This window comes from Rhinopithecus bieti, unplaced genomic scaffold, assembly GCF_001698545.2.
Source record: "Rhinopithecus bieti isolate Rb0 unplaced genomic scaffold, ASM169854v2 scaffold_2723, whole genome shotgun sequence".
NCBI classification, from domain to species: Eukaryota; Metazoa; Chordata; class Mammalia; order Primates; family Cercopithecidae; genus Rhinopithecus; species Rhinopithecus bieti.
The window spans coordinates 2,729,270-2,753,297 of record NW_016804119.1 but is presented as its reverse complement, the minus strand read 5'-3'; the positions used below and the strand labels follow the sequence as shown (position 1 = coordinate 2,753,297).

The following is a 24,028-nucleotide window of genomic DNA, read 5'->3' as shown; positions in this document are numbered from 1 at the left end:
GGCCGTAATTTTTTTTTTTTTTTAGAGATGGGGTCTTGCTCTGTCACCCAGGGTGGAGTGCAGTGGTGTGATCTCAGCTTACTGCAACCTCTGCCTGCTGGGTTCAAGCAATTCTTCTCCCTCCGCCTCCCAAGTAGCTGGAATTAGTGCACACTAGCATGGTTGGCTATTTTTGGTAATTTTAGTAGAGACAGGGTTCTATCATGTTGGTCAGGCTGGTCTAGAACTCCTGACCTCATGATTTGCCCACCTTGGACTCCCAAAGTGCTGGTATTACAGGCATGAGCCACCGCACCCAGACCTAAAACATATTTTAACTTGAAAATATTTTACTGGAGACAAGGAAAGACATTACATCATGATAATAGGGTCAATTCAACAAGAATATACAATAACTAGAGATATATATGCATGAATATCAGAGCTCCATATATAAAGCCAATGTTTACAGAACTAAAAAAAAAAATGGCTCCATTGTAATGCTAGGAGATTTCAACATCCCACTTTCAATAATGGGTAAAACTACAAGAGCGCTGAACAATAAAAAAGTAGAGGGAGGCCGGGTGCATGGTTCATGCCTGGAATTCTATCACTTTGGGAGGCTGAGGCATGAGGATCACCTGGGGTCACGAGTTTGAGACCAGCCTGGCCAAGAGTGAAACCTCATAGCTACTAAAAACACAAAAATTAGCTGGGCGTGGTGGTGGGTGCCTGTAGTCCCAGTTATATGGGAAGCTGAGGCAGGAGAATCACTTGAACCCAGCAGGTAGAGGCTGCAGTGAGCCAAGATTGTGCCACTCTACTCCAGCCTGGGTAACAGACAGAACAAGACTTCGTCATACACACACACACACACACACACACACACACACAAGAAACTGATGATGCCGGGCGCAGTGGCTCAAGCCTGTAATCCCAGCACTTTGGGAGGCCGAGACGGGTGGATCACGAGGTCAGGAGATCGAGACCATCCTGGCTAACACGGTGAAACCCCGTCTCTACTAAAAAAAACACAAAAAACTAGCCGGGTGTGGTGGCGGGCTCCTGTAGTCCCAGCTACTCAGGAGGCTGAGGCAGGAGAATGGCGTGAACCCGGGAGGCGGAGCTTGCAGTGAGCCGAGATTGTGCCACTGCACTCCAGTCTGGGCGACAGAGCGAGACTCCGCCTCAAAAAAAAAAAAAAAAAAAAGAAACTGATGATTAAGTGAATAACCAAGATCAGGTGTAATATATAGAAATGTCCAAGATGAAAGAAGTAGTGGCTTAAACAAATAACAGTGAACTTTGTACCATGGGCATCATTCCAGTGACCTATGCCCCCCACGAGGACCGTGGGCCCCAATACAGGGTCTTTCTGTCGACTGTCTTTCCCACTCAGCTGAGTAACCATCTCAGAAGAGCCACCTACTCCCCTGTGACACACACCAGTAAAGTGTGGATGAAGCACAACTGAAGAATGGCTGAGGGCCCTGTGGAATAAGAAGAAATGCATACATTGGTCTTTTGCCCAGTTCCTGACACAGAGCTCCAAAGACCTTGGGACGTCCTGGGTGCGGAAGCATGATTTGTCCTAATGAGGCAGCCTCTATGGTCTCCTGGATGGAGCTGATCACCAGCAAGAACAGGCTAGACCTAGGGGCATGGACAGTCACTGCCATCCACCATCCTTCAGGAAGGGGAGAGGGGCTGGAGACTGAGTTACCATCAATCATGACTTCGTGATGAAGCCTCCACGCAAATCCCTAAACTATGGGGGATGAGAGCTTCCAAATGCTGAACACACACAGGGTCTGGGGCACGACACACCCAGTGAATCTTCCCTCGGTCCTTGTGTGGAGCACAGCTCACTGGAAAGATGCCTCTAGTGTTAAGTACACTGTTATTCATTTCTACATATTATACATGATGTTGGATTTTATTTATTTAATAATAATTTTCCTATTTTGTGTGACAGTCTTTTTTTTTTTTTTTCTTTGAGATGGAGTCTTGCTCTGCCGCCCAGGCTGGAGTGCAGTGGCCGGCTCTCAGCTCACTGCAAGCTCTGCCTCCCGGGTTCACGCCATTCTCCTGTCTCAGCTTCCCGAGTAGCTGGGGACTACACGCGCCCGCCTCGTCGCCTGGCTAGTTTTTTGTATTTTTTAGTAGAGACGGGGTTTCACCGTATTAGCCAGGATGGTCTCGATCTCCTGACCTCGTGATCCGCCCGTCTCGGCCTCCCAAAGTGCTGGGATTACAAGCTTGAGCCACCGCACCCGGCCTTTGTGTGACAGTCTTTGTATTCTGTTTTATATCAATCATGTGTGGAACTGTTATATCAAAGAGTGACTATGGATTTACGTTTTATTGCCTCACCCCGTGAATCTCCTCGTCTGGCTGTCCATCTATGTCCTGTGAAACATCCTTCATCATGAACTCAAGAAAGTGTTTCACTGAGTTTTGTGAGCCACCCTAGCAAAGTAATCAAACCCAAGAAAGGGGTTGACGAAACCCAACTTACAGCTGGTTGGTCAGAAGAACATGTGACCATCTACTACCTGGAACTGGCGTCTGAGGTCAGGGGCAGCCTTGACGGCCTGGAGCTCAACCCTTGACCTGTGAGTTCTCACTCTAACTCCAGGCAGACAGTGTCAGAACTGAATTCAACTACAGGACATTCAGTTTTTGTCCATCCAAGATCTGTATGTTGTTGAGGGGAAATACACACATTTTGGTGATCAGAAGTGAGGCATTATGTGCTCAGCAGCATGTGAGAGTAGGGAAAGCACATTTGTTTTTTCATAGTTTTTTTTTTTTTGGCGGGAGGACAGAGTCTCGCTCTGTCACCCAAGCTGGAGTGCAGGGGCGCAATCTCAGCTCACTGCAACCTCCGCCTCCTAGGTTCAAGAGATTCTTCTGCCTCAGTCTTTCAAGTAGCTGGGAATACACACACCCGCCACCACACCCGGCTACTTTTGGTATTTTTAGTAGAGACGGGGTTTCACCATGTTAGCCAGGCTGGTCTCAAATTCCCGACCTCAAGTGATCCACCCTCCTCAGCCTCTCAAAGTGTTTGAATTACAGGCGTGGGCCACAGCGCATGGCCTTTTTCATATTTCAAATAGACAAGCAGACTATTTGAAGAAGCACAGAGGGATCTGTGCGGTATCCTGGGCCCCAGAGGCAAAGGAGGCACAGCTCATGTTTTCTCATCTCCTGATTGGGTGTTCCAAGTACAGCAAATGGGATGGAACCTGAATAGGTCAAGGGGTAGGTGTATGGAGGCCTCCATTCTGATCTATAGGGACAGAAAATGGAGCATCAGATGGAATCAAGTACAGAAGGAGAGACCACAGGGGAAAGAGACCCCTTTGACACAGCCCTCCCTGTGCCACAGGGTCAAGAAAGCAAAGAGGCCACAGAAGCCAGATGATAAGGTGTTGTTGCCCATCAGGATAAAGTAAAGACTCCGCCTTTTTCTCTGAGTTGTGGCACCACTAGAGGGCAGAAAGATCAACGTACTACACATCTAAAGAGCAGAGGGGCCGGGTGTGGTGGCTCACACCTGTGATCTCAGCATTTGGGAGGCCCAGACAGGCAAATTACCTGGGGTTAGGAGTTTGAGATCAAACTTGCCAAAATTGCAAAACCCCTAAAAAAACAAAAATTAGCCAGCTGTGGTGGTGATGCATGCCTGTAGTCCGCGCTACTTGGGAGGCTGAGGCAGAACCACTCGAACTCAGGTGGCAGAGGTTGCAGTGACCTATTGTGCCACTGTACTCCAGCCTGGGCAAAATAGCGAGACTCTGTCAAATAAATAAATAAATAGCAGAAAAATAAGTGGGAGCAAAGAAAGATGTCCATTCTGAGATCTCAGGATTGAAACTTTCCTTTTCCCACAGAATTCTCCCACTTGCAGAGAGTTTCCCCACACACTATTGGAAGGTGGAGCTTCCACTCTGCCCATCTGAGCTCTTACCTGCCTTTACACCTGTAATAAATTCCCACCCAACTAGATTTTTTTGCTATTTTCACTTCACTCTCCACAGTCCAGGGCTCTTTCCCTTGCCCCAACATGGTGACAACAGTGCAGAAAGAGACTCCTGCTTATAAAAAGAAAGGAACATAATGTTTTTATGAGTCCCAGCCCAATGTTTCAGTAGGAAAGAAGACATTACAGAAAAACCTAGAAAAATATTTCACAAATTCCTCCACTCACTGCCTACTTCTTAAGGCTTACGGAGCATTGTAATATGTAATACATGGACATCAAGGTCTCTTCCAAGAACTACTGAATCAAAAGCACAGGAGAAGCAAACAGGAAACTGGGTTTTTGTTTTTTTGAGATGGAATTTCACTTTGTTGCCCAGGCCAGAGTGCAATGGCGTGATCTAACCTCCACCTCCCCAGTTCAAGAGATTCTCCTGCCTCAGCCTCCTGAGCGACTGGGATTACAGGCATGCACCACCCCTGGCTAATTTTGTATTTTTAGTAGAGACAAGGTTTCTCCATGTTAGTCAGGCTGGTCTCGAACTCCCGACTTCAGGTGATTCCCTTGTCTTGGCCTCCCTAAATGCTGAGATTACAGGTGTGAGCCACCATACCCAACCAGAACTGGATATCTTTAAAGTCTGCCATAAGGTTTTGTTTTCTTTTGTTTTGTTTTTTGAGACAGTCTTGCTCTGTTCCCTGGGCTGGAGTGCAGTGGCACAGTCTTGGCTCACTGCAACCATCTGCTTCTAGGTTCAAGCGATTCACCTTCCTTAGCCATTCTAGTAGCTAGCATTACAAATGTGTGCCACCACGCCCGGCTAATGTTTGTATTTTTTTTTTTTTTTTTTTTGAGGCAGAGTCTCACTCTGTCGCCAGGGCTGGAGTGCAGTGGCCGGATCTCAGCTCACTGCAAGCTCCGCCTCCCGGGTTTACGCCATTCTCCTGCCTCAGCCTCCCGAGTAGCTGGGACTACAGGCGCCCGCCACTTCGCCCGGCTAGTTTTTTTTGTATTTTAGTAGAGACGGGGTTTCACTGTGTTAGCCAGGATGGTCTCGATCTCCTGACCTCGTGATCCGCCCGTCTCGGCCTCCCAAAGTGCTGGGATTACAGGCTTGAGCCACCGCGCCCGGCATGCTTGTATTTTTAATACAGATGGGGTTTCACCATGTTGACCAGGCTTCTCTTGAACTCCTGACCTGAAGTAATCCAGAAGCCTTGGCCTCCTGAAGTGGGAGTGATGACAGGCATGGGTCTCCATGCCTGGCCTGCCATAAGGTTTTATGCCTACTTTACTTCTGGAAGCCCCACTGAGCTATCATGAAGAATGCAGAACGTCTAAACAAAGGGGACAGTGAAAGTCCAGACCCTACATTACGAAGCTTTTCATGTCAAAATCAATATGGCTCCCACTTTAGTCAAGCAAGGATGAGGCTCCCAAGAGGCAACAAGAGAAAATGCAAAGATACACAAGGGCACATCCCCAGGAGGGAAGTTCTCCTCACCCAGGGAGACCAGGTTCCTGTAATTCTCCAGCATCACGTCTCTGTATAGAGTCCTCTGAGCAGGGTCCAGGCATTTCCACTCCTCCTGAGAGAATTCTATGGCCACATCCCTGAATGTCAACAGACCCTGAAATAAAAACACATTTTAAGCAAATGGCTATGGGAGAAGTTCTTATCTTTACTGAAAATGAGAAGAGGAGAGAGGGGAAAGCATGGATTTCATTGTAGTGAATGTTCTAACATCCGAGTAAGGGACTTTTTACCACATGATGTCTTCCCAGTTGTGTTTGATTACACTTTTTAAAGAGATCATGATACCCTCTCAGTATGAATTTCTTTTTTTTTTTTTTTGAAGCGGAGTCTCGCTCTGTCGCCCGGACTGGAGTACAGTGGCCGGATCTCAGCTCACTGCAAGCTCCGCCTCCCGGGTTTGCGCCATTCTCCCGCCTCAGCCTCCCGAGTAGCTGGGACTACAGGCGCCCGCCACCTCGCCCGGCTAGTTTTTTTTTTTTTTTGTATTTTAGTAGAGACGGGGTTTCACTGTGTTAGCCAGGATGGTCTCGATCTCCTGACCTCGTGATCCGCCCGTCTCGGCCTCCCAAAGTGCTGGGATTACAGGCTTGAGCCACCGCGCCCGGCCATGAATTTCTTATGTTTGTGGATAATACAAGAAAGACACAAACAAAAAATCAATGCAGGGTTCCCGTTATGGAAATGGTAGTGGCCAGTCATGATGGCTCATGCCTGTAATCCTAGCAGTTCACGACCAAGGCGAGCAGATTGCCTGAGCTCAGGAGTTCAAAACCAGCCTGGACAACACGGTGAAACCGCATCTCTACTAAGATACAAAAAATTAGCCAGGTGTAACAGCGTGAGCCTGTGGTCCCAGCTACTGGGAAGGCTGAGGCAGGAGAATTGCTTGACACCGGGAGGCAAAAGTTGTAGTGAGGCGAGTTCAAGCCACTGCACTCCAACCTGAGCAACAGAGCAAGACTCTGTCTCCAAAAACAAAACAAAACAAAAAAAGCAATGTTAGAATATTTTATTGACACACCAAGTGACATTCAGTATCCAGATTAGACAGAGCATAAGTGATGTTCTCAGAGATGACAATGACCACAGTGAAAGATCAGAAACTAAAATTCAGCTAGGTAAGGGGATACATTGCTCTAATCCCAGCACTTTGAGAGGCCGAGGCAGGTGGATCACCTGAGGTCAGGACTTCAAGACCAGCCTGGCCAACACAGTGAAACCCTGCCTCTACTAAAAATGCAAAAAATTAGCCACGTGTCCTGGTGGACACCTGTAATCCCAGCTACTCAGAAGGCTGAGGCAGAAGAATCATTTGAACCCAGGAGGCGGAGGCTGCAGTGAGCCAAGATCATGCCATTATACTCCAGCCTGGGCAACATGAGCCAAACTCTGTCTCAAAAAAATAAGTAAATAAAAAATAACTATTGGGTACTGGGTTTAGTATCTAAACAATGAAACAATCTGTACGAAAAACCCCATTCATTCACAGGTAGCCCCAAACCTAAAGTAAACAAATAAATATTTAAAAAATTTTAATTTACTGCAGAATTTTTCCTAAAGTCTCATAACTATGCAAAAATACATGTGTACAAGACTTGCTCTGACACCTAACACAGAACTGACAGTAGCGGCTCCCCAGTGAGGCTGGAAGGAGGGTGGAGGACGTGACAGGGAAAGGAGATGCTCTATGGCCAAGGGCCTAAGCTGCAGCTTTGCTTGGAGTATTACCACAAAACAAACATATACATCATGTGATGTTTAAATATAACAATATATATTTAATAATAATTAGGCTAGGCATGGTGGTAGTGCACGCCTGTAATCCCAGCACTTTGGGAGGCTGAAGCAGGTGGATCACAAGGTCAGGAGTTCAAGACCACCCAGACCAAGATGGTGAAACCGCATCTCTACCAAAAATATAAAAATTAGCTGGTTGTGGTGTCACATGCCTGTAATTCCAGCTACTCAGGAGGCTGAGGCAGAAGAATTGTTTGAACCCTGGAGGCGGAGGTTTTAGTGAGACAAGATCATGCCACTGCACTCCAGCCTCAGTAACAGAGTGAGACTCTGTCTCAAAAATAAAATAATAGGCCGGGCGCGGTGGCTCAAGCCTGTAATCCCAGCACTTTGGGAGGCCGAGACGGGCGGATCACGAGGTCAGGAGATCGAGACCATCCTGGCTAACAAGGTGAAACCCCGTCTCTACTAAAAAATACAAAAAACTAGCCGGGTGATGTGGCAGGTGTCTGTAGTCCCAGCTACTTGGGAGGCTGAGGCAGGAGAATGGCATAAACCCGGGAGGCGGAACTTGCAGTGAGCCGAGATCCGGCCACTGCACTCCAGCCTGGGCGACAGAGCGAGACTCCGTCTCAAAAAAATAAATAAATAAAAATAAATAAATAAAATAAAATAATAATAATAATAATTAGTGGGGCTGGGCACGGTGGCTTGCACCTGTAATCGCAGCACTCTGGGAGTCTGAGGCAGTTGGAGCACCTGAAGGCAGGGGTTAGAGACCAGCTTGGCCAACATGGTAAAACCTGGTCTCTACTAAAACTACAAAAAAATTAGCTCAGCGTGGTGGCAGGGGCCTATAATTCCAGCTACTCGGGAGGTAGAGGCAGAAGAATTGCTTGAACCCAGGAGCCGAGATCATGCCACTGCACTCCAGCCTGGGCAACAGAGCAAGACTTTGTATCAATAATAATAATAATAATAATAATAATAATAATAGCAGGAATGAGAACATGGTTTGATCCACTAGGATTAAAAAAAGTGGCCAGGCATGGTGGCTCATGCCTGTAATCCCAACACTTTGGGAGCCCAGTGCGGATGGATTTCAAGGTGAGTTCAAGACAAGGCTGGTGGTCTCTACTACCATGGTGAATCCCCGTCTCTACTAAAAATAGAAAAATTAGCTGGGTGTGGTGGTGTTCGCCTGTAGTCCCAACTACTCAGAAGGCTGCGGCAGGAGAATTGCTTGAACCCGGGAGGTGGAGGTTGCAGTGGGCCGAGATCTCGCCATTGCACTACAGCCTGGATGACAGAGTGAGGCACTGTCTCAAAACAAAACAAAAAAAAAAACGAAAGTACTGCTCACATATTTGACAAAATTATAACCTTTTTTTTACCAAAAACCTGTTTTCCAAGCCTCTCCACAGTAACACCAGTCTCCATGAGCTTAAAGTGCTAAGAATGGCTTAAAGAATCTCTAGCTATTATTTAGGTTGATTGCATATTCTTAAAATAATGATGGAATCATTAACATATCATTCATGTCTGGGTATAAACTTTCCATTCTAATTAGTAAGATTTTGGGAGTCAGAAAAACAGAAACTCATTCAATTACCTAAAAATGTAGCGTAAGATCAGGCAGAAAAGATTTCCTCTTATTGGTTTCCTTTTCTAGGATTTACCACATACTTTGCGCACATTAATAAGTGACTTCCATTGGCAGCTGCCCTAATCCTGGCCTGGCAGGAGGAGGTGGCCCTCGGGCTGCAATGCACTGTGCTGTTTGCACTCTGATTCTTGGAAGAATCTTTCCTGAAGTCATGGAGCCTCCAGCTCCTCCGGAACAGAACTAGCTGTGTAGGGGTGTGTTCTTCATGCCCCTTAGGTCCCTGACCTTCTCCCCACCCTTCCTGAAGGGAACCCAGGACCCCTGACTCTGAGTGCATCACCTGCTTGTGGCAAAGCCCCTGCCCATGATGGCCAAACTAGGCCCTGGTGATGTGCAGAGCATGGAAGACACAGGAGCTGGAGTGAGGCAGTGACACAGATGGCAAAAATGGGAATGCCTTGGGACTGGCTGAGGACACAGGGTCTGGTCTGTAGGGCTTTTCTGACCTCAGTGAGGCCTTCTCTTATTTTGACTGAAATAAATAACCGTAGGAAGTTCAGATCAATTAGAGTTGAAATTTCCAGAAGAAATGTGGGACCATCCCCACACTTGCCCCAGCTCCTCAGTCTTCCCTGAGGACACCTCAGCATCTAAACCATAACCCCAGAGTAGGTGCTGCAGTTGTCCTGTGGCCAAGATGAGAACTGTGCATTCTTCAATGAAGGGAGTTACAAAACACTAAAAGTAATCCACTCAGAAGGGCCCTTCTTTCCGGGTGTGGTGACTCACGCCTGTAATCTCAGCACATTGGGAGGCCAAGGCAGACAGATGACCTAAGGTCAGCAATTTGAGACCAGCCTTCCAACACAGTGAAAGCCTGTCTCTACTAAAAATACAAAAAGTTGGGCCAGGGCAGTGGCTCATGCCTGTAATCCCAGCACTATAGCACTCTAGGAAGCTGGGGCGGGTGGATCACTTGAGGTCAGGAGTTCCAGACCAGCCTGGCCAACTGAAACTCCATCTGTGCTAAAAATACAAAAAGTAGCTGGGGTTGTGGGCATCTGTAATCCCAGCTACTTGGGAGGCTGAGGCAGGAGAATCGCTTGAACCTGGGAGGTGGAGGTTGCAGTGAGCCCAGATCATGACACCACACTCCAGCCTGGGTGAGGGGGTGAGACTCAAAAATAAAATAGAATAAAATCAAATAAAATGAAAAATACAAAAATTAGCCAGGTGTGGTTGCACACATCTGTAATCTCAGCTACTTGGGAGGCTGAGGCACAAGAATTGCTTGAACCCACGAGACAGAGGTTGCAGTGAGCCAAGATCACAGCCTAGGCAATAGAATGAGACTGTCTCAAAACAAAAAAAGAAAAGAAAAGAAAAGAAAAGAAAAGAAAAGAAAAGAAAAAGGGCATTTCTGATGTGATAGCTGCAGAGGCACTAAAACCTGAGTAACGTGAGAGAGACTGATGGGCAGAGAGAACTTCAGATGGTGGTGGGGGTTGGGGAGACATATCTGAGCCTAGACCTGAAGGAGGAGAAGAAAGACAGTGCCATAATCATTTAGGGACATAGGATAAGAGCAGGGACAACAACCTGAGACAAAAAAAGGTTTTGATGTTTGGGAGAAAAAAAGCAAATGTGACCAGGGCAGAGGGAGTCAGGAGATGAGGGCAAGCTCCCAGGAGGAGGCTGGACACTGGCAGGGGCCCCGGACACAGGGCTGTGGAGCCACAGTGAGGAGCTGAGCTTTTGTCCTCGGGAACACGGGAAGCCGGTGGAGGGTTCCCTGCCAGGGACAGACATGACTTGCTTTAGATTTAGCTGTGATATCCTAATACAGAGAAAGGCCCCAAAGATGGTCTCTGTGTCTTCCATTCTTCTGTTTTTTGTTTTTTTTTTTAAATTTTTGGGGTACTGCATCCCATTGAAAATTTTAATTACAACTGGACACTCCCCTCTCTCCCCCCCCAAAAAAAGCCACACCCAGACACACACTCCATTTTGCCAGTCATTTCAGGGGCCAAGGTCACTCAGGTTGAGCTTTTCTGGTCTAGCCCCTCATCTCCAAGTTGCAGGGAGGCTCACTGGGGCTCAGAGGAGGGACATTTTCACCAAGTTACTCTGAGAAGGTCTGAGATGAGTGAGAAGGTGCGTGAATTCTTACATTGGAGCCTGGAAGGGCAAATGGGAAGGGTTGGTCTTTATCACCCCATCCTTGAAAATTAGAGAAGCATCTTTCACATACCTGGGCTAAAGAAACTTATTTTACAAGGTTCTGATGCTATTGACTCCCTACATTTAATTCTTCCTTACAAGAAAATCACAGTAACATTTATAAAATGCAGAAGTGTGAACACATAGCTATTGACCTTGAAAACAGTGAAAGTAGGTGAGCTGTAGAATTAAGACACAGCAAATTGTTTCAGTCAAGAATACATGGGTGGACAGGCACGATGGCTCATGCCTATAATCCCAACATTTTGGGAGGTCGAGGTGGGCAGATCACCTGAGGTCAGGAGTTTGAGACCAGCATGGCCAACAGAAGTTAGCCACTTTTCCCAGCTCCGGAGTTTTTTTTTTCCCAACCCCGTCTCAAAAAAAAAAAAAAAAAAAAAAGTAGAGGCTGGGTGTGCTTGCTTACACCTGCAATCCCAGCACTTTGGGTGGCCAAGGTGGGTGAATCACAAGATGATGAGTTCTAGACCAGCCTGACCAACATGGTGAAATCCCATCTCTACTAAAAATACAAACATTAGCCCGGTATGGTAGCAAGTGCATGTAATCCCAGCTACTCAGGAGGCTGAGGAAGGAGAATCGCTTGAACCCAGAGGCAGAGGTTGCAGTCAGCCAAGATCAGATCACTGCACTCCAACCTGAGTGACAGAGCAAAACTCCATCTCCAAAAAATGACTCTACCAAAACTTATTTCAGAAGTAATTTGTTTTTAAATTAAAAAACAGGCTGTACATGGTGGCTCAAGGATGTAATCCCATAAGTTTGAGAGGCAGATACAGCTGGATCACTTGAACCCAGGAGTTCAAAACCAGCATGGACAACATGGCAAATTCTGGTATCTACAAAACCCACAAATATCTGGTTGAGCAAAGTGGCTCACACCTGTAATTCCAGCACTCTGGGAGGCCGAGACAGGCAGAGTGCTTCAGGTCAGGAGTTTGAGACCACCCTGGCCAACATGGAGAAACTCTGTTTTGTATTTTGTTTTTTGTTTTTTTTTTTTTTGAGACGGGGCTGGAGTGCAGTGGACAGATCTCAGCTCACTGCAAGCTCCGCCTCAGCCTCCGGAGCAGCTGGGACTACAGGCGCCCGCCATCTCGCCCGGCTAGTTTTTTGTATTTTAGTAGAGACGGGGTTTCACCATGTTAGCCAGGATGGTCTCGATCTCCTGACCTCGTGATCCGCCCATCTCGCCCTCCCAAAGTGCTGGGATTACAGGCTTGAGCCACCGCGCCCGGCCTGTATTTTGTAAAAATACAAAAATTAGCCAGGTGTGGTGGTCCACGCCTATAATCCCAGCTACTTGGGAGGCTCAGGAAGGAGAATCGCTTGACCCCAGGAGGCAGAAGTTGCAGTGAGCTGGGATCGTTCCACTGCACTCCAGCCTGGGTGACAAAGACAGTCTCAGAAATTAATAATAATAGTAATACAAACATTAGGCAGGCATGGTGGGGTGCGCTTGTCATCCCAGCTACTCAGGAGGCTGAGGTGGGAAAATTACTTGAGCCCAGGAGGTTGATCACAGTTTCAGTGAGCTGTGATCCTGCCCCTGCACTCCAGCCTGGGCAACAGTAAGAGTGTCTCAAAAAAATAAAAATTAAAATTAAAAAATAAAAAACAACTAACGAAATAAAGAGGAACTAGAAAAAAAGGAAACACAGTACAAAAAGAGAACAAAATTACCTTTAATATTTCTTTTACCAAGCTCCACGTAGTAACAGAGACTCAGTCACTTCTTGCCCTACTTCACTCCCCCACTCCCCACCCCATCCATGAAAAGGGAAGAGGGGGATCCACAACTAATGAGTCAAGTCACTGTCCTCTGGCTGAAGAGGGGTTGCAAAGGGAAGTTAGACTCTATAAAATGCACCACACGTAGAGACAGGAGTTTGGCAACTCTCATTCTCATCCGGATAATTTTTAAAAATTTTAAATGTGTTACATTATAAAGAGAAGACGCAACATGCCATCACTTCCTCAACACACCCAATCAACTCACTGCCCATCTGCACCCAGGTCCCCCTTCATCTTCATCACTGGTTCCCTCCCTCATTCTGTACATAGCTCTCATTCTCACCTTCTCTGAAATTAGAATTAGCCTGGCGTGGTAGCACATGTCTGTCATTCTACCTCCTTAGCAGGCTAATGTGAAGATCACTTGAGCCTACGAATCTGAGGCTGCTGTAAACTAGAATTGTTCCACTGCATTCCAGACTGGGTCCAGAGTGACACCTGTCTCTTAAAAAAAAAAGTTTTGAATCAGAGACATATCGACATACTAGTGTAGCTTCAAATGCATTACAAAATCAGACACAAAATATCTCCGCTAATTTGTCTCCATTTCCAGAATTTACCACATATTAGTGTACATTAATGTATGACTTTCATATACAGTTTCTCTTACCTGGTCCAGAAAGAGCTAAATGTGCACCCAGATGTGGCTCCTGAACAATCCCTGCCGCCCAACATCACTGACTGCACGGGACCCTCACCCCGTCTCCATCCATGTCTGGTGTGAGCCCTTCCCAGGCCCATGCCCTGTGCCGCCTCTTCCCAAGCTCATTCACTAGGTTATAGGAGATGGAATTTAAGTGAAGATGACAAGGACTGAGAAAAGTCTTGGGTGAGTGGGAGCAAATGTGTGAGGCAGGACGCTTCAGACTCACAGAAGACTGGCTACTACAATGCCTGGCATTTCAGAAAGGAAAGAGACAGCGGAATCCACCGAGGAATATCACTCACCTGAGGAAGAGCCATCCCTGGATCCTTTTCTTTGCTCTTCTTGGTGGCTTCCTTATGTAACATGAGTCTTTGGAAATCAATACTGTATGTAAAAAAAAAAAAATTAGAGATTTAATATTTAGAAATCACTCCCTCCTTTCCTGTGACAAAACACACACACGGGGGAGACCTCACCCGAGAGAAAGACGGTCCTCTGCTGCCCACTGCACCAGAGATCATGCAGAGATAAGAACATCCCACAGGAAGATCTACAAGGGTAATTTTAACCCATTTTCAGATCTTGTTCCCCTCCTGGAAAAGTTCACACACACGCTGAAGCAGGGCACAGATCTGGCACTAACCAAACCCCATGCAGACCACAGCATCCTCACCTCCCTGTGGATCACAGGCTGATCTCAGCTCTCAACATGGAAACAATTTCCTTGATGTTCAATGTTGGATACAGATGAGAATCACCAGGGCCATTGCAAGAATTATTGATGGTGGGTTTAATCCTCTGATAATAGCAATCTCTGATAAAACAGCATAAAAGATGTATTTGCAAAATGCCTGAGAACACTAATGTGAAGCCAGGGTTGAACTCCATTCAGACGGCGCCAGCCCAGCACAGCCCCACCTTCTGGCTCTGCTCTCTGCTTGGGGACTTGTTCTCACCGGGATCCAGTGAACAGCGAAGGAGCAAAAAGAATCACACAGAACAGGCAACATGGACCATAGAGCAGAGGTGGGGGTGAAGGTGGGCCTGTAATGTCACATGGAGGCCTGTGGGAGATCACAAATCTTTCCATAGAGAAGGTGATGTCAGAACAAAACTTAGGGATGATATACAGCTTATCACTTGCAGCTGAAGGGCCAGAGAGTTCTAGAAAGAGGGATAGCCCATGTGAAGGCCCTGAGACAGAGCAACCTCAGCCCCAGAAAAAGGAAAAAGGCCTGCATGGCTGGAGCAGAGGAAGCAAGGAGGAGGCAGGAGGTGAGGTCAGAGGGGTCCTGGGAGCCCAGATCCATAGGGATGACATCTTGAAACATTTTTCCCCCACACCTCAAAAGAATTTTGGAAATGATGTATTTTCTCACTCCTTTTATGTATACATGCAACCTTTGCTTTACGTTATAAATTATTTATGTTATAAATTATAACACTTACAAATAATGGAGTTCATTTCCCATATTTAAAATACATGCTGTCAAGTTCAGCTAAGTTCCTGGAAGTGCACTGTCATCCTCACCTGAGATGTTGAGGACTGCAAGGGAATGTGTTTAGGGGTTTAGGAAGTCACTTTTGGACACATGAAGGTGGAGATGCCTGTTTGCTGTCCCAGAAGACAGCTGAGGAGACAACTGGACACAGGATTGTAGAGCTCAGGGGAGAAACCTGCAAGGGACATGGAGTTATTTTTGTGGGCTGAAACTGTGAGATGAGATGATAAGAAGGGTAGTGGGTGTGGACAGAGACAAGAAGAGGTTGGAGATGATTTGAGGCTAATCCCCTGTGTTCTCCATTCCTGTGCTTTTGTTTTTTACATTTTTGGAGGACCGGAATCCACTTAAAATTCAAATTACAACTAAGCACCTCCCTCTCCTACCGGAAAAACCACACACTCCATTTTGCCCATCATTTCAGGGGTCAGTGTCACTCTGACTGAGCTTTTCTGGTCTTCTCTCACTGAGGTTCAGAGTGGGGGACGTTTCCCCAAGTCATCCTGAGAAGCTCTGAGTTTTGGAAGGAGGAGTCACTGGTTTTCATGTGATGGCCAGGAAGGGTCTACAGGCTGCTTTGGTCATCCTCCTCTAGAAAATTCCAGGACTGGCCATATGCGGTGGCTCACTCCTGTAATCCCAGCACTTCGGAAGGCTGAAACAAGCGGATCAGTCGAGCTCAGGAGTTGGAGACACCAACCTGGCAACGTGGTGAAATCCCATCCTACCAAAAGTAAGAAAACAAGCCAGGTGTGGTGGTGTGCATCTGTGGTCCTAGCAATTTGGGAGGCTGACTGGGGTGGATCATTTGAGCCTCGGAGGCAGAGGTTGCAGTGAGGCAAGATCGTGCCAATACACTCAAGCATGGGTGACAGAGTGACACTCTGTCTCAAAAAAAGAAAAAGAAATTTCCAGGACCATCTTTTATATACCCGAACAAAAGAAATGTCTCTTTCAATGTCTAAGGTTCTGATGGCAAGAATCCTAAACATGTAATTATTTTCCCAGAAAAATGACAGTAATATATCCAAAGTAAACACAGTTGTGAACACATAGCTATAGGTGTTTAAAACACTGAAAGAGAGGCAGTGGTAGACATAAGCTCTGAGCGAATGTTTTTTTCATAAACACATGGGCTCTGCTGGAAAAAGGTTCCAAGTCAATCCAGCTCATCCTTCAACATCTGCAAAGAATATCATGGACCAGAGAAACTTGAGGGGAACGTTTCCTCAGAAGCTCACAGTTCACCATTTTATCAGATGACATAAGGAAAGAAAATGGAGTAATAGGCTAGTTGAACTAAATTTTGATGTCAGCATAAAGAAAAAAAAGGCCCTGGGGCCAGGAGTGGTGGCTCATGCCTGAAATCCCAGCACTTTGGGAGGCTGGGGTGGGCAGATCACCTGACATAAGGAATTCGAGACCAGCCTGACCAACATGGAAAAATTCCATCTCTACTAAAATACAAAATTAGCCGGGCATGGTGGCACATGTCTGTAATCCCAGCTAGTCCGGAGGCTGAGGCAGGAGAATCGCTTGAACCCGGGAGACAGAAGTTGCCGTGATCCGAGATCACGCCATGGCACTCCAGTCTGGGCAACAAGAGCAAAACTCCAACTCAAAAAAAAAAAAAAAAAAAAGAAGGAAAAAAAGAAAATAGATCCTTGATATCTTTATCAAGAAACAACCTAAAATCATGTATCAGGAAATAGAAAGTGTTTCCAATATATCATACAGACAAGAAAGCATGCAGTCCTCCACGTAAACTGAACACAATAAATTTCATAAAGAAACGATTTTAAGATAATTAAAAATATATACATCTAATGAAATGTGGGGTCAAAGAAGAAAATTTTGAACGCATATTACAGTTGGAAAAATAATGATGTGGGCTCATAAGATTCTACCAAAGCTTATTTGAGAAGTAGTTATTTTATTTTTTTTGAGACAGAGTCTAGCTCTATCGCCCAGTCGATCTCGGCTCACTGCAACTTCAGTCTCCCGGGTTCAAGTGATTCTCCTGCCTCAGCCTCCCGAGTCGCTGGGATTACAGGCGCCCATCACCACACCCAGTTAATTTCCGTATTTTAGTTGAGACGAGGTTTCACCATATTGGCCTGGCTGGTCTCGAACTCCTGACCTCAGGTTATCTGCCCGCTTCAGTCTCCCAAAGTGCTAGGATTATAGGCATGAGCTACTGTGCATGGCCTATTATTACTATTTTTAATTAAGAAAGAAGGCGGGTGTGGTGGCTCAAGTCTGTACTCCCAGCAGTTTGGGAGGCCGACGCGGCTGCATCGCTTGAGCCCCGGAGTTGGAGATCAACCTGAGCAACATGGCGAAAGCCCGTCTTTACCAAGAACACAAAAATTAGCGCAGTGTTGTGGCGCGCAGCTGTGGTCCCCGCTACTCTGGAGGCTGAGGTGGGAGGATCCCTGGAGCCTAGGAAGTTGAGGCTGTAGTGAGCTGTGAGGCTGTCACTGCTCTCCCGCCTGGGCAACAGAGTGAGACCCCATCTCCAATAAAAAAGGAGAAAAAGGAAACATCTGGGTCCTGGGTCTGGGAGCAGCGAATCTAAGGCCAATTAACCCGAACTTTCCTAAACTAGATAAAAAGGAAAAACCCCATTTCCCCACCTAGAGTAACAAGGGATCAAAGGCTGCTCTCCCCACCGTCTTCCCTCTTCCACTACATCTCAGGTGGAAAGGAAAAGAGCCCAGGAGTGGCCGCAGCCGAGCACTGGCCATACCTTCATCTGCATAGGGCACCCATGGGCCTCGGGCCCATTCACCTCAGCATTTCATTGGCCAAAGGCCACATCCTTCACCCAGATAAGGAATAGCCCATAAGGACCTCAAAAGAAATACTTTAATCCCGCAAAACTGTAAAAGGGGCCCTGGAGATGCTCGTTTAGACTCACTCCCCGCTGTGGAGTGCTTTCCTGATGGAATAAATTCCTGCTTTTGCCGCTTCGTTCTTTTGTTACTTTGTGGGGGTTTGTTTGTTTGTTTTTTCCAATTCTGTGTTCAAAAGCCAAGAATCTAGAAACCTCACACTCAAGGCCTGCCTTCCGGTAGCAACAGGGAGAGGATGGAGAAGAGGATGGAGAAGAGGGTTGCCTCCAGGAAGAGCACGTTTTCCAGGGATTGGAACTGGGGAGAAGCTGGGCCCGGCAGGAGGAGGGAGGTTGGGGGGGGACGGCGCCTTCGGACAGGGGTGGGGTCTGCAAGATCCCAGGATCAGGCAGAGGACGCGGCCTCCCCGGGACTGGGGCTGCGGCGCTGCGCGCCACAGGCCGACATAACAGCGAGGCCACGAGGCCCCCAGGGCGAGAATCCAGCTCGCGGGTGAGGACTTGAAACAGCGCGAGGTGGGAGGAGCGATCGGGAGGTGTTTTGTGAAGGAAAGTTTCGCGACATGAGGTGGCTGCACAATCCCACTGCAGAAAGACAGTGGACGGGACCGGCGTCAGGTCGACTTTAAATTCAAAAGGAAGCCACTCACGGACTCTGGCCGGACGTCTCAATTTGGTCTGGATTGAGAAAGAGGGGCTGAAATTTCCAGGTCTGTGGGGACCCCACGTCCCCGGTATAGCAGCACCAGAGAACTGGGAAGCGCACAGATGGCCGCGCAACCTTCAGTCCACGCTACCTGCTTCCCGGTCTGTGCCAATCAGAAAAGGACAGAAGCCAGGCCTGGGCGGGACACCCAGGAGGTGGGCGGGCCCCGGCGAGGCCGGGAACGGTCACGAAGAGGTGGACTGGACCTGAGCGAGGCCGGGGCGGGGCGCGAAGGACAGATGACCTGGCGCGAGGGACAAGAGTCCTGGACCGTGAGGGGTCTGCGGGGGCGGGAAGGAGGGGGAGCTTCCTTCCCTCTCGCTCTCGGCGCCTCTGTTTTCCGGGTTTTGGAGGCGAAACCCGCCAGTGAGGCTGGAGCAGCTGAGCAGTCAGGGAAATAGTACCTCTCTGAGAAGTCGACGTGGGGCGGTCATTGGACACAGGAAAGTTCCTTGCTAATGAAACTAATTTTAGCAATTTAATTCCAAAGCCTGGAAACTGTCTAGGGCAGGAATGCAAACTAGAATGCGAAATGCAAAGCCCTGCCTGAGCGAAACCTACTTCATGCTGATGGTCCACAGAACAGAAGGGAAATCCTCTCCCTTTCAATTCTCCATTCACTGGGGTGGGAGAGTCCACCCTGTGCTCAGCTCCAGAGACTTCCCTAGGGCCACCGCCTGGGGTGCGGAGCGGAGGGCTCAGGCCAGGGAGGAGTGAGGTCACCACCTGCAGCTTAAACACAGCAGGGATGCGGGCGGGGTGGCGGGAGTCTGGGGTCCCAGCTACTCAGGAAGCAGGAGCGGGAGGATCGTGGAGCCCAGAGGTCCAGGCCAACCTGGGTGACAAAGTAAGACCCTCTACCCCAGAGCTCCCTCCTCCATGTCAATAAGAAAAAAAGTAATTAAAAAAAAAAAAAGCACTGCCATTGAAACAGTGCATATAAATTGCCCAGGTGTTCCTTACGTTTGTTATTTCATGCTGCACTTAAAATGAGTTGTTCTTATCATGGAAAAGAGTCAAACTCTGTAAAATATCTTTAGAGATTTATTCTGAGCTAAATATGAATGACCATGGCCTGTGACACAACCCTCAGGAGGTCCTGAGAACATGTGTCCAAGGTAATGGAGAACAGCTTGTTCTTAGACTGTTTAGGGAGGCATTAGACATCAATCAAATACATTCAAGAAATACATTGATGACTGGGCGCGGTGGCTCATGCCTTTAATTCCAGCACTTTGGAAGCCGAGGCGGGCAGATCACAAGGTGAGGAGATCGAGACCATCCTGGCTAACACGGTGAAACCCTGTCTCTACTAAAAATACAAAAAATTAGCCGGGCATGGTGGCAGGCACCTGTAGTTCCAGCTACCTGGGAGGCTGAGGCTGGAGAATGGCGTGAACCTGGGAGGTGGAGCTTGCAGAGAGCAGAGATCGCGCCACTGCAATTATCTCAAAAATGAATTTCCTGTTGTTCTGCAAGGAGAGACCTCAGACTAAAGACCTTGCCACACCTAAGGCATTTGTAAGATTTCTGTCCAGTATAGATTCTCTGATGTCTAATGCAGTGTGAATGTAAAATGTAAAGACTTTGCCATGCTGGGCGCGGTGGCTCATGCCTGTAATCCCAGCACTTTGGGAGGCCAAAGTGGGCAGATCACAAGGTCAAGAGTTGAGAACAGCCAGGCCAACATGGTGAAACCCTGTCTCTACTAAAAACATAAAAATTAGCCGGAGCATGCTTGTAGTCCCAGCTACTCGGGAGGCTAGGAAGGGGAATCGTATGAACCTGGGAGGCGGAGGTTGCAGTAAGCCAAGATTGTGCCACTGCACCCCAGCCTGGGCGAAAGAATAAGACTTCGTCTCAAAAAAAAAAAAAAAAAAAACTTTGCCACAATTATCACAGTTGTGAGGTTTCTCTCCTGTATGAATTCTCTTGTTTTGCATAAGATGAAGCTTGACTGAAGACCTTGCCACAATCATGATATTTCTAAGGTTTCTCTCCAGTATGAGTTCGCCAATGAACTGCAAGCTATGAATGATGTCTGAAAAATCTGCCACATTTACTACACTTGTAAGATCTCTCTTCATTATGAATTCTCTAATGATTTGCAAATGATGGTAGCATTACTGAGGACTTTGTGAGAATCATTACATTTGTAAAGTTTGCCTATACCATGGATTGCTTGATGATGAATAAGTGATGACTGCCCACTAAAGACTTTGCCACACTCATTGCACTTATAAGGTTTTTCTCCAGTATGAAGTCTATGATGACATACAAAGGATGACATATGACTCAAGGTCTTGCCACACTCATTACACTTGTACGGTTTCTCCCCATTATGAAGTCTATGATGGTATACAAAGGATGACATATGACTGAAGGTCTTGCCACACTCATTACACTTGTAAGGTTTCTCTCCAGTATGAACTCTCTGATGTTGTGCAAGGTTTGATTGTTGATTAAAAACCTTGCCACATTCATTACACTTGTAAGGTTTCTCTCCAGTATGAATTGCCTTATGAATTACAAGGGATGAATTTCGAGCAAAGGTCTTGCCACACTCATGACAGTTGTAAGGTTTCTCTCCAGTATGAAGTCTACGATGGCCTACAAGGGATGACTTCTGACTGAAGGTCTTGCCACACTCATTACACTTGTAAGGTTTCTCTCCAGTATGAAGTCGATAATGACATGCAAGGTGTGCTTTTTGATTAAAAACCTTACCACATTCATTACATGTGTAAGGTTTCTCTCCAGTATGGACTCTCTGATGTTGTGCAAGGTATGAATCACGCCGGAAAACCTTGCCACATTCATTGCATGTGTAAGGTTTCTCTTCAGTATGAACTCTGTTATGGCGTGAAAGGCATGAATTATGCCTAAAAGCCTTGTCACAAACCTTACATTTGTATGGTTTCTCTCCTGTATGAATTCGCCTATGTGTTTCAAGTTGTGATCTGCAACTGTAAACTCTGTCACATTCTTCACATTTGTAAGGTTTCTCTCCAGTATGACGTCTACGATGGCCTACAAGGGATGATGTCTGACGGAAGGTCTTACCACACTCGTTACATTTGTAAGGTTTCTCTCCAGTATGAAGTCTATAATGGCGTGTAAGAGATGACTTGTGACCGAAGGTCTTGCAACACTCATTACACTTGTAAGGTTTTTCTCCAGTATGGACTCTATGGTGCCATGCAAGGTATTGCTTTTGATGAAAGACTTTGCCACATACATCACATTTATGTTGTTTCTCTCCTGAATGGGTTATGTGATGTCTCCTTAAATGTGAGCTATAATTAAAGGCTTTGCCACACTCATTACATCGGAAAGGTTTTTCTCTCATGCGTACTTCCTGTATTTGTGTGAATAATGAAGAACGGAGAAAATTCTTCCCATACCTATTAGAAATATGGGTTTTGAGCCTACTGGAAATTCTTTGGGATGTTGAAACCAAGGAAACATTGTTGATAGACTTCTCTACCTGATTATCAATTTTCCCTTCAGTCTGAAATACGTGCAGTTCAGGCAGATGTGAATGAAAGCTTAATCCAAGCTGATCTTTAATAGGCTTGTTTCCAGCATGTCTTTGATTATGTCGGTGTGTACTACCAGTCAACTTTTTGATTTTTGTCATGGGTGCTTCATGGACCTTTCTTTTAATTTCTTGGCACTGAAAGTCAAAGTCATGAATATCTTTCTTGATTTCTGGGAAGCAAAAATCTCCAAAGTGATGACTTTCATGTCTTTCCAACATCTCTGTGTGGAACACTTCTGTATTGCCTTGCCCTGTTGATGAGTACTCCATCATGGTTTTAAAAGAGCTATCTAAAAAATATAAAAACCAATAGGTTTCCAATTAAGTACATATGGTAAATAATAGTTAATATTGAAATGTGTTAATATTACACAAAAAGCAATACTTATGTTAAACTTTCCAAATATGATCTTCAAAGTTTAAGAACACCCTCTCTCTACTAAAAATACAAAAATTAGCCAGGTATGATGGTGGGTGCCTGTAATCCCAGCTACTCAGGAGGCTGAAGCAGGAGAATTTCTTAAACCTGGGAGGCAGAGGTTGTGGTGAGCAGAGATCACATCATTGCACTCCAGCCTGGGCAACAAGAGCAAAATTCCATGTCAAACAAAAACAGTTCAGTCAAGAGCCTCATATACATGAGGCAGTGAGCCTGAACGATGTCCTCCCTAGGAGGAACTTCTACAGCAGTGACTGCTGCTTAGAGAAGATGATCATTAGTTTGTGTGATGATCACTGTCACGGTACCAGTGAGAGATGCTTCTGTGACGCTCCCTAAAAACCAGAATGAAAGGCCAAGCATGGTGGCTCAGGTTTTCAATCCCAACACTTGGCTGGAGGCTGAGGTGGGCAGATTGCTTGAGACCAGGAATTTGAGACCAGCCTGGTCAACATGGTGATACCCCATCTCTAATAAAAATACAAAACTTAGCAAGGTATCATGGCTTGCATCTGTAATTCCAGTTAGGTTGGGAGGCGGAGGTATGAGAATTGCTTGAATGCAGGAGGTGGAGGTTGTACTGAGCTGAGATCACAACACTGCACTACAGCCTGAACAACAGAGGGAGACTCTGTCTCAAAAAAAAAAAATAATAATAAAACAAAACCAGAACCACAGCTGGGAACACTTGTCAGTCAGTGTCAGTGTCATGCTTTCTATCTCGTATCCTGGGCCACGCTGACAATTCTGCTCAGGGCTTCCAGGGACATCTCTGCCTAGAGCAGGATGATATTCAATTGTATTAGTCAGAGTGTTAATAAGTGTTCTGTTTTTATGTAAAACCACTCCATAGGAGAGTCTCTAAGAAGCTATCCATGACAGATAGGAGGGTCATCACTGCAGAAAAGAATGACATGTACATCAAAAGCATGTATCACAAAATCACAAAAGAGAATACAAAATCAGGAAGAGCCAAGGTAGACAAAGACAGATTCCTCACGTGTGGAGACACATTTTTCTCACCCACAGACTCCAGGTTCCTGTAGTTCTCCAACATTACAGCCCTGTATAAAGCCCTCTGTGCAGGGTTCAGGCATTTCCACTCCTCCAAAGAGAATTCTATAGCCACATCCCTGAAAGTCAAGCGTCCCTAAAATGAAACACACATTTCCACAAAACATTAGGGAGGACAAAGTCATCACCATCACACAAAATGAGAAAAGAGAAAATAAGCATTGATTTGATCCAAGACTGTGTTCTCACAAATCCATGCTAACGTATCTTTGAACAGTTTTTTCTGTACAGTTGTGTTTTATTGTACTTTCCCATTATAGATTTTAAAATCTAACTCACTGTGGAAGTCTCAGTTTTATGGAAAATATAAAAAACATATGTCCGGGATCCTGGCTAACTCAGTGAAACCCCGTCTCTACTAAAAACACAAAAAATTAGCCAGGC

General features: G+C 46.4%; 2 protein-coding genes across 3 annotated transcripts in view; both read right to left on the bottom strand.

Annotated features, from left to right (window-relative positions):
* Nucleotides 1-15,708, bottom strand: part of LOC108523816 (zinc finger protein 888-like) — a 16,566-nt gene extending 858 nt beyond the window's left edge. The window contains exons 1-4 of one of the 2 annotated variants that reach the window (XM_017864601.1): nt 14,202-15,708; nt 13,831-13,912; nt 13,166-13,320; nt 5,472-5,598 (exon numbers count right to left, since the gene is read on the bottom strand). In XM_017864601.1, the coding sequence (XP_017720090.1) occupies nt 5,472-5,598; nt 13,166-13,213 (175 nt within the window). In that variant the 5' untranslated portion in view covers nt 13,214-13,320; nt 13,831-13,912; nt 14,202-15,708. Of the gene's footprint in view, nt 1-5,471; nt 5,599-13,165; nt 13,321-13,345; nt 13,913-14,004; nt 14,079-14,201 lie in introns of those variants that run through there. The other variant, XR_001883906.1, reaches the window with a different exon arrangement.
* A 4,751-nt stretch (nt 15,709-20,459) lies between these two features.
* Nucleotides 20,460-24,028, bottom strand: part of LOC108523812 (zinc finger protein 813-like) — a 65,433-nt gene continuing 61,864 nt past the window's right edge. Inside the window, 2 exon segments of the mRNA XM_017864591.1 lie at nt 20,460-22,421; nt 23,594-23,720. Of these exon segments, the coding sequence (XP_017720080.1) occupies nt 20,677-22,421; nt 23,594-23,720 (1,872 nt within the window). The 3' untranslated portion in view covers nt 20,460-20,676.